Source organism: Phytophthora infestans, genomic scaffold (assembly GCF_000142945.1).
Source record: "Phytophthora infestans T30-4 supercont1.40 genomic scaffold, whole genome shotgun sequence".
Classification (NCBI taxonomy): domain Eukaryota; phylum Oomycota; class Peronosporomycetes; order Peronosporales; family Peronosporaceae; genus Phytophthora; species Phytophthora infestans.
The window spans coordinates 637,487-648,231 of NW_003303719.1; the positions used below are offsets into that span (position 1 = coordinate 637,487).

Genomic DNA, 10,745 nt, shown 5'->3' on the forward strand with positions numbered 1-10,745 from the left:
GACTCAGAGCCTCTACCCTGTGCTTCCTCCTCGAAACTTTCGCTCTACCTTCGCTCCCTTCCGACACTCCACTTGATCAGTCACTCCTGCCTGATCTGTAGCTGCTCCCGCCCTCCTCTCACTCACTCGAACACTGCTGTCTGCTCTGCCGACGTCCCACTCCACTCCCACCCGTCGCCAGTCCGACCTTCGTCCGGCTCCGTCGCTCGCACGGCGTGGTGCTGCTCCTTTTCACTCTTGCCGGCTCCGCAGAGTTTTCTTCGCCTTCGGTCGCAATTTACGTTGTGATCTCTCCACGGACCCACCGCACGCCTCGTATCACATACAACCCTCCTTCGTGCTGGATGACTTGTGGTATTTAACGCCGCTCGTTCCACTGTCTTCACTCTTCTCAATGGCTCCTTGCTCTTGAACGTCTTTCACACCGCTCTCGTTGGCCTCGTTCGCCTCACCTATTGTGCCCATCTGCCACGCCGAGAGCAACGAGTGCTACTTATCGTCCACGGGCCTTTTGGATCCGCTACAATTAAAATATTATTAGTACTTCGAGGTCCTATAGTATAGGGAACCGAGCGAGTAGAATACATGCAATTAGCTAAGACGAAATTAGGTGTCAGCAGGTGCGTATAAGCAATCGGTCCCTTAATTAGCTTCATTGGCTTCGGTGCAGAGCTATTGGATACGGAATTGGGATACTATCTCGAAGGATCAAATATTAGGTAGTAAGCTGACTGGCTTACTGTAAGAAATGAGAACAAACGGACAGCTGATATAGAACAGGATTATTCACTTTCTTCTCTAAGGCAGTTTGCTTGTACGTACGTTTGATGAATTCTAGAAAGCAGGTGTGCAGTTCAAGCGCAGCTTGTATTAATGGCAGATTTTTCTTTGAGCAAAGCACGACTTTGTTATATACTTGCCTGATCCGAAAAAGAACTAACATTTCCTTAAATCGGCGATAACTTCGGTCGTACAGCTCCAACGGAAGCGTGGTTTAGCTAGTTTAAAAGCTCTACTTACGTAGCGTCAGCACGATTTTTTATGGACAAATTTCCCGCCGATTGAATTATCACTTTATGAAGGGGTAGTGTTTTGTTTTCGCTTTGACGTCAAAAATTAAGAATTAAACTTTAAATATACTAGAAAAAACGCAAACGGAGCTTAATCTAGTGGTATATCAGGAAAAGCAATTAAATCAATTTTCGCTTTAATTACTCTCAATCCGTGTGCATACAAATTCTCATACGAACTCATTTTAACCAATCGTACCCACCTCAGAATGGACATTAACCAATCATACATGCGAGTTTTTTTTAAAGAAAAAACAGTACCGTATAGTTTTAGTAATAGGCGACGTTTGGTCCTATTTGGTCCTATTAATATACGACATACTGCTTCGACCAATTGTGTTCCAGAAAAAAAACAGTTGGTTACAGTTTACAATGTGGTAATTATAGGATTTGAAGACTCTAATTCCTAGGTTGCACTGTAACGTTAACATCCGCCCCCGTCTCACACACTATACTAAAACTACAAGGTAAAGATGTTGTAGCAGACTCCGGGCTGGATGAAACTCAGTTTTCTGCCTCAGTTTCGTGGCTGCATTTCTTTATGCGCCGCCACAAGCTTTCTCTGCAGTGTCGAAAACGCGCCAAGGGCGGAGACGCAGCAGAAGTTGCAAGGGAATTTAAAGGGAGGGTAATGCAGACAATTGTTGAGAGGGATTGATTTCAAGTAGTTAACACCGGTTAAACCGGTACGTATGTGTTAGGCCTGCGATGAAGACAGTGTTCAGGATATCAACAATGGTGTTGCTGAGCTTGAGCGCTACAAAATTATAGACGAAGAGATCAACTCAGAGGACGACGTTTGAAGCGAATGCAGGGTCAGTGAGGACGATACATGTAGTGGTGACGATGCCGCTTAATAAACTGAAGCACTGCATTGACGTTTGACGTCGGGAAAAAATGTGGACTGATAACTGATTAATAAATCTGTGCTAAGTCAGCTTTAAATCTTAGGATTTGTATGGGTACAGTACTGCACCCCGTTTTCACGCCCTTGGACCTTTGATAAACTTCCGGATGTGATGATCCTGGATCCAAATTGACGATTGTTTGTAAGCTAAAATCTGGTTAATTTGCAAATCCTATATGGTCCACTTGGGATTTGTAGGCCGACGGGTTTCCGCCATTAAGTACGAAATAGGGAGGAGGGGATGAAAGCCGACTCGCTCGGCAACACGAATCAATGCCTGTGGTTTAAGATCCGTGTGCGAAGCACGCGGGCTTAAACCCGGGATCAAGCATGGCTTAACCTCGCTTGGCCCTACGGTATCGGGTTAGTGTCCATGAACGTCTGTGTCTGGGTTTTGGAGGATGATAGAAGTCCCGCCAACTCCTCCACTTTTGTAGATTTGCAGTCTCATGACACCCGTTCCTCATCTTGTAAATGTGTAACAATGTACAGTACTGCACCTCGTTTTCGCGGGGGCAGCTCATGTTGTGGTAATAGGCAGTCTCTATCATAGATAGTGCCTATTACCATAGAGTCTATGCGGTATGACCAACCTCTGATTACGGTTAACTGTGAGCCGACTTGGTACTCATACCCCCTCCCGTAACCAGGATTGGTATTGTTTCTTGTTACATGTAGTACTGTTGCGGAAAGAAAAGTGGGAGACGTTTTCATATCGTTGTATGCATGCTGATCACGTACGGTACGTCGAGACGGTGTTGACACGCACTACGGTAAACATCATTAAGAAACTCGCACGGAGCTCGTAACATCAGCACGATCTTCATCAGCTGGAATGCAGCCTTACTGCGTCCTAATTCTTGTAGCTTTCTTCCTGCGGAGTTGGACCGGGAGTAAATCAACATCAAAAACCTCGAATTCGAACGGGTGGTATCCCTGTGCCGAGTATACCTTCTCCGGTACTGGAAGCTCTGACGCGCAGACCGCAGAGTGTGGAACGTACTCAGCACCCTTGTGCTATCCTGGTGTCTGTGAAGCGCCAAAGTGGGTAGACCAGACTGTCGACATCTTCGTCAAGCGACTTGCGGCCGCTGACCGGGAGACTGCTACCAATGCCTGGCTTCTGCAAAGAGGGCCTGGTATTGCTTCCAACGATCGTAAGCCACGACGTGGATATTTCAACAAATAATCTCGCTTCTGAAATTTCTAACCTTTCCGTTTGGTGTTTCAACTGTAGTGGAATCTAAAATGAGCACCTTGTACAAACAGCTAAAAGGGACCGTGAATGTTTACACGATGGATCATCGCGGCACTGGGCGCAGCACGTTACTGAATCGTCCGGCAGCCCAGACAATCACGAGCGGCTCACCTGGAGGAAAGAACATTGATCCTAAAGAATTTCCTTCGTGTGCCCAAGCACTGGAGCGTAAATACGGAGACCTCGCGTCATTCTCGACGACGAGTGCTGCAAAAGATCTCGTAACCTTCATTACCGAGTTCTCTAATGGCCAGCGCACTATTGTGTATGGTACCAGTTACGGGTCGTTATTGGTCGAACGAGTCATACATCTTGCCCCACCACAAGTTACTGGATATGTTATGGATGATGTTACTTACACATCGAGAACATCTACCGGAGTATTCCCCTACATGTCGTATGCGGACACTGATTATGGCGAAGTTGGCGACGCTTTCATGGGTCTTTGTGCGCAAGACCGTGGCTGTAGTGCCCATTTCAAGAAACCGCATACCTTAACGTCCACACTTGACAATGTGTTGGCCAAGCTTGACAAGAAACCCAACTCAACGTGTGCATCAATCGTGAGTAAAAGTGATGATGAAGTGACTTTACCGTCTCATGCATTGCGCGCTTTCTTGAGCTCATTGCTACTAGATTCAACTATGCGCAACGCAATCCCTCCAGTAGTTTTCAGACTCAATCGCTGTCATCGCAAGGACGTCGACGTCTTGAAGTTCTTCTTCAAATACTATGGAGAAGTCATCCGAGCCTCCAGTGTCGCAGGTCCGTATTACTCCGAGCTGTTGTACTATCTCATAGTCTTCTCGGAGCTATGGGAGCGACCGCAACCTTCGACAGCTGAAATGACACGACGTTCTACAGAGTACGGCATCAACGGGGGTATCTACGTGATGGCTCCGTTGTACTGTGCTTTCTCAAAAGAAAAGTCCAAGGCGTGTAACGAGCGTAAACTGGGCAACTACGATGCACCGGGAATCATCTACGAACATGACAAGTACTGGAACGCGACCGCTAAAATTCCTGTTGACGCCAGTGTTCTGTTGATGAGCAGTAAATTAGACGCTCAAACACCACACAAGAATGCGAAAGAATTTCTGAAAGCACTTGGTGGCGACAACAAGGAGCTAATCACCTTTGATCATTCTGCTCACGGCGCGCTTTTGTGGACACAACTTGACCCCCCAAAACCTTAAGAGCGAAACCTGCGGAATGAAGCTGCTTGTGTCCTACGTCAAGGGAGAGGGCGACTTGGCTAATCTGGATAAATTTTGCGTGGATGAGATGCCTGAACTCAACATGACTCAGGGATCAGAATATCTGGTCTACTTTGGTGTTGCTGACCCATACAACGGCATGTTGGACAACGAGCTTCGGCAACAATTAGACAATGCCTCGTAGAAAGCACCATTTTTTCGGCCATGTGAAAAGATGTGAGACTTTAGTACGGCTGTTTGAGCAATTGAACTCGAGATAAACAAAAATTGCAGCGGGGCTGCCGTAGCTTTAGCGTCAGAGGAAGACGTTTGACTCAAAGAGTCACTGATACTAAGTTCCTTATCCAAAGGACACTTACAGCCCAAGACCAGGGCTCAAAGTTAACACCTTAACTTTTATGCTTCAAAACCAGAAGTGTTTTATTTACTATTATTGCGGCCAAGCCGCCTAGGGGTAAATGTATCTCTTTAACTATCTAGCATAGTTAAACCAAATCAAATGCATAACGTGTGGCTTTCAGCCAACGTACTGAGAGACCTTGTTAACTCTCCAACTTATGTACTGAGAGTTTGTTAACTCTCCGGGTACTTCGTACCCCTGTGTGCTCCACACCATGTAACCCCGTTACACTCTCCCCCACTAAGATGAGAACATTCCGTTCTCGAAACTCTCCTCAGCGAGGTCACGTCTTGTTAAGACGGCGGAGGTTACTACACCTCACACCAGCGTTGTACAGCTCCGTGAGCTCACAAACGCCTACGCATCGTTGATGCCCAACTTCTCGTCGTCGGCCCACGGCCCAATGCTCCAAGCGCAGCGCGCATCTTGCTCTCAAGCGGTCTCAAACCTACGCTCGCGCTCCGCGCCTACTCCAAGAGCTGTAAACCGCTTAGATCAATGCTCTTGACTCATTCGAGTCGTCGACAACAGCTCAGCGGTTGAACACTCGCTTCACAAGCGATAGGTCGGTGGTTCAAACCCACTAGGGCACAGCCCTCTCGTTCCATGAACGATTCTTCACGCTTGGACAAGCTTAAGAGCAATCCGCTTTTAGCTCAGTGGTCAAGCGTTGGCTTTGGAAGCCACAGGTCGGTGGTTCGAACCCGCCAGGGCACAGCCCTCTCGTTCCATGAACTGTTGTCCTTGAATGGACAAGCTTTAGGGCAACGCCCTTTCAGCTCAGTGGTCGAGCGCTGGCTTTGAAAGCCACAGGTCGGTGGTTCAAATCCACCCGGGCGCAGCCCTCTCATACCATGAGTAGTCCGTTCTCGGACTGACGTACGGGCATCGCCCTTGTAGCCCAATGGTAGAGCTCCGGCCTGTCAAGCCAAAGGCCAGTGGTTCGATCCCCGTGCGGGACACCACTTTCGCTGTTACAGCGCATCCACATTTGGATCATGCTCATCGAGCAAGTTGTTTCAAAACAACTATGCGTCTATCGAGACGCTTGTGCCTGAACCTTGTTCAGCACAACACGAAGCACCTGCTTCCTTCGGGACCATGTCCCTAACACTACGAGGTCTCTCCACCTCCTGCTCCCGCTGCGAGCACCGCTCATACGTACGAGCTGGCTGCTGCAGCCACTGGTCAGAGCCTGAGCTCAACTACTGACCTCATCGCTCCCCACTCTAGTGGGAGGCGCCCAGCGCCTGGCGACGCTGTCGCACGCCATGGTGGCGCTTCGGCACATGATGTGCCCGGTCGTAAGCGTCAACGACGTCAGGGCAATCTTGCCGGAGGATAACCTCAAACTCCCATGAGTTCTGTGAGTGAGGGTAACCCCTCCACTTCACTAAGTACTGGGTACGACCCTGGCGTCTACGCCACGCCACAAGGCGTTCCACGTGAAAGTGGAGCTCACCATGCTCATCGAGCAGAGCAGGAGGAGGCCTTGCCTCAGCTGGGCTCTCGCGGGGAGAGTCAGCACTTGCCGGAACGGCGTCTGCGTCCATACGACGCCGGCGTCCACGACCCGAACGCTCACGTTCACCGCCCATCGGTCGATCTCGAAGAGATGATCCACCTTGTGGATAGGTTAGAGCCACCACTGTTGACTCACAACCAGGTCTCGAACCTTGAGCGTCCAGTTGCTCGGCTGAACGTTCAGCTTGCCTTGCTCCTGCATCTCGAGCACTTCGCTCCGCGACCTGTGCTCTGCCACATGCTGTTGATCAGCCATCTGTGGATCCACCACTTGCTGTCGCTCAGCCTCCCGTGGCTCTACCACCTGCTGCCCTGCAGCTGTCCGTGGCCCAGCCACCGTTGGTGCCAACGCCTCCGCGCTCACCTGAGCAGGGTCTTGGTATGGCTTAAGCAAGCCGACATAGAAGACCGGATGCGTGCGCATCTTCTTCGGAAGGTTGAGCGTATACGCTAGGCCCTTCCTGGCCACGACCTTGAACGGTCCTATGAACCGAGGTCTTAACTTCGTCTTGAAGACTGCAGACACTGCATGAGTAGGTAGGTTTTTAGCGTTTAATAAAACTTGGTCACCGACCTCAAACCTCTCAACATTGCTTCTGCCCTTGGCATCTGCATGCTCCTTCTGCGTGTCTTGGCTTTCAGCCATAGCGTCGCGTACTTGACGCATTACGCTCAGTCTCAAAGAGACAAAGTCATCGACTTGCTTGCGAACCGCAACAGGGCTGACATCAGCTAGCCGCTCGGCTATCCCTCCCCCATCAAGCCCTGAGCCACTGCGTGGCGGCGTCAGTGGGACGCGAGGGTTAACCAAGCCGTTCACATAGAACGGAGTGTAGCCTGTCGAGGCGTGCACTGCATTATTTAATGCGAACTCAACGAGTGGGAGCATCTGGCTCCAGCGTTTTGGCGCCTCAGCGCATACGCTTCGGAGGGTATCCTCCACAACGCGATTCACGCGTTCGGTTTGACCATCGGTCTGCGGATGGTCCGCTGTGGACATGTCCAAACGAGTGCCGAGCACTCTGAAGAGGGACGTCCAGAACTTCGCGGTGATGCGCGGGTCTCGATCCGAGACAATTGCCTCAGGCAAACCATGTTGGCGAAAGACTCGGTCTAAAAACAGCAAAGCTGTACCTTCACCATCAATGGTGTCCGGCACTGCCGCTAAATGAGCCATCTTGCTCAATCGGTCTACAAAGACCACTATACCTGTGTTTCCCGCCTTATCCTTGGGAAGGCCAAACACAAAGTCCATACTCATGGACTGCCAGCATCCCTTGGGGACAGGCAAACTCGCCAATGGCGCTGCCGTGCTCGGCGCGACTTTGTCCGTTGACACGTCTCACACGTGCGTACATAGGTGCCGACCCACTTATACATCTTGGGCCACCAGTACATCGAGCTCACCGAGCCATAGGTCTTCTCCCGACCTAAGTGCCCGCCCACGGGCGTATCATGAACCTCATAGAGGATTCGATACTTTAGATCCTCATCATGAGGAACGACTACACGAGGGTTATCCTCAGCGTCGGTGCTGTAGTACAGCAGGCCGCCATCGAGTGAGTATCGATGCAGCCTCGCGCGTAAGCGCCCAGACAATTCCTTGTCAGAGTCTTTAAACTCTTCGCTCCCAAGAGCCCGTAGCAGCGCTACGCACATGTCGTCTTGTGCATACGCTCCGCGTATCAAGTCAGGCACTGACGACATCACTGTCGTGACATGAGCTAACTCGTAGTCCGGCCTGCGCGAGAGCGCATCGGCCACTACATTAAGCCGCCCCGGCTTGTACTTCACCTCGAAGTTATACTCGGCAAAGAAGGAAAGCCATCTTGCCATTCTCTGAGAGAGATGAGGCGACTGTGTCGCAGTGCGTAACGACGCATGATCAGTAAAGATCACAAAAGGCTTAGAGCCTAGCAGGTGTACCCTGAATTTGACTAGAGCATACTTCATTGCAAGTAGCTCTTTGTCATGAACTGGATAGTTCTTCTCTGCAGCTTTGAGCTGGCGAGACTCAAACGCGATCACGCGTTCACGCCCTTCGGCGTCTGCTTGTAGTAAAGCACAACCGATTGCAAAATCGGGAGGCGTCACAGACGACGCTAAACGGACTATCCGGGTCCGGTAGCGCAAGGATCGGGAGCCTGGAGAAGGCTCTCCTTCACAGCCTCAAAGGCTCCGTCGTGCTCGACGTTCCAGCACCATGGTGCGTCCTTCTTAAGGGAGATCTGATAATGGCCGAGCCATCTCCGCGTAGTTCGCACTGTACTTGTGCAAGTAATTGGCTAAGCCTAGCCACTTGCGTAAGTCTTTTTGGTTCTTGGGAACCGGCCAGTTCACGATGGCCTTGACTTTGGCAGGATATGCCCGTAAGCCACGCTGCCCAATGAAGCACCCGAGGTAAGGTATCTCCTCCGCGCCAAAGACGCACTTGTCCAAGTTGGCATACAACTTATTAGTGCGCATGCACTCGAGCACCGCTCGCAAGTGGTCAATGTGGTTATCCACGTCTGACTTTCCGTGCTCGGCACGACTATGGACGAATATATCGTCAAAGTACGTTTGAGCGTACGCCCGGTGGGGCCTAAACAACTGCGTCACAAGACGATTGAACGCTGCTGGTGCGTTCGACAGCCCCTGGGGCATCACCAGCCACTCCCAGTGCATACCGCTCGGAGTACTCACCGCTGTCAGCGGAATGTCGCTCGCGCTCATGAGCAATTGGTAGTAGCCATCGACCAAGTCGAGCGCGCTGTACAACGTACAGCCTACCATGTTGTTCTGCAGAACATCCTTGCGAGAAATCGGCGTTTGCGCCGGGATAGTGGCCGCATTCAGCTTGTTAAAAGCATGAACATTGCGCCACTTGCCGCTCGGCTTTCTGACACAGAACGTGGGTGTCGAGTGCGGAGACTTACTCTCACGCACCATCCCTGCCTCGTGCTTCGCACGGAAGAATGCGTCAATGACGTCACACTGCTCTCTCGGCAAAGGTCCATTGCCTTGTTACGCAGTATTTGGTTCCAGGAACCAGGTCAATCTCATGACACACGCCTCGATCCGGAGGCAGGCCCGTCGGTGGGTCTTTTGAGACAACGTCTCCATACTCCTTCACCACCGGGTAGAAGGGATCCGAAGGATCTTTGAGGATCGCCGATCCACTTCTTGCGCTCAGCGCCTTCTTGGTGTCCTCTAGGACCGCGTCGTCCACGACGGATGAGGAGTTCAACTCCTCCTCAGGTCCCAGCAAGACCACCTCGGCTAGCTCGCCTGCCTTTAAGGCTTCGCCGAACTCGGCAATGGACATCTCGTCCAGCTGTAGCAGAGCATCTGCAGCGGGCAGAGTATCAAGGCTGATATCGCCTTCTACCTCCCCCGTCACTCCGTTCACGAGTGTATACAGCTGTTCACAGCAATCACGTGGAGCATCACCGCTCGTCACGTTGGACACATCGTCCGACGTCGAAGACGTCACAGACGCCCTGCGTCTTCTTCTCCTCTCCCTCCGCGACCGAGCCCGGTCGGATGAGGGCGGTGTGGCGACATCTCCGTCACCACCACCGGGTGCAGCAGCACCATCACTCCTCGAAGAGGATACAGTGCCTCGCAAGACACTCGGCTGAAAGCCAAGAGGTTCTTGACCTTCACACAGTGAACTAGGTGTCACTTCACCTGCATCTCCTGGGCCACGCCCATGATGCCTCGACTCGCAGTCGACCGCGACCCTCGGGTCACGCAGCGGTAGGTCATCGACCAGATTCATACCACTCAGTGGATTACGCGCCACTCCGCGCTCGTCCTCACCAGGACCCAGCAGTTGGTCATTGACCTGACCTGCACCGCTCCGCGGATAACGTGCCGCACCACGTACGCCCTCAGGGCAAACAGCAACCTCGTTGCTAACAATTTCGGACATACCAATGTCCAGCACTACGGCCGCCTCGGCCTCGTGCTCGCGCCAAAAGCGCTTCTGCTTCCTAGCAGAGGTGGGTTCATGACTCACCAAAGCTCCACTAGGAGCAGGGTGCGACGCACCCAGCGTTTTCGACTTCCAGTCGATCCATGGCTCATGACGTTCCAGCCATGCCATGCCAAGGATGAGGTCATACCTCGCATCCAGGTCTAAGACCAAACAGCGTTCCACGCTATCGAAGTTCTCAAACTTCACTCCAAGGTCGACAGAGACCTTCGACACAGTTACCAGTGTCCCCGTCGCGAGACGGACAGAGATCGTATCTTTCGTTGGCACTTCCAGTGCCTCAGCATACAGCTGACTCCCTTTCCAGGGTGGGAGCGACGGGCGTAGTTGCCCGAGGCTCCCCGAGACATCAAGACTCTCCCTTGCCTTTTTAAAGCCCCTTCACGTTCC

The 10,745-nt window shown here is 51.7% G+C and overlaps 2 protein-coding genes across 2 annotated transcripts; one reads left to right on the forward strand and one right to left on the reverse strand.

The window, feature by feature from the left end:
• Nucleotides 1-465, reverse strand: PITG_15689 (uncharacterized protein; the record flags this gene model as incomplete). Its single annotated transcript, XM_002897923.1, has 2 exons — nt 1-244; nt 327-465. 2 exons carry the CDS (start codon nt 463-465, stop codon nt 123-125), a joined length of 261 nt encoding a protein of 86 aa, XP_002897969.1.
• A 2,238-nt stretch (nt 466-2,703) lies between these two features.
• PITG_15690 (serine protease family S33, putative) lies at nt 2,704-4,431 on the forward strand (the record flags this gene model as incomplete). The annotated part of the gene is made up of 4 exons (XM_002897924.1): nt 2,704-2,719; nt 2,967-3,134; nt 3,215-4,000; nt 4,100-4,431. The coding sequence occupies 4 exons, from the start codon at nt 2,704-2,706 to the stop codon at nt 4,429-4,431; spliced, it is 1,302 nt and encodes a 433-aa protein (XP_002897970.1).
• Between the last annotated feature and the right edge of the window lie 6,314 nt (nt 4,432-10,745).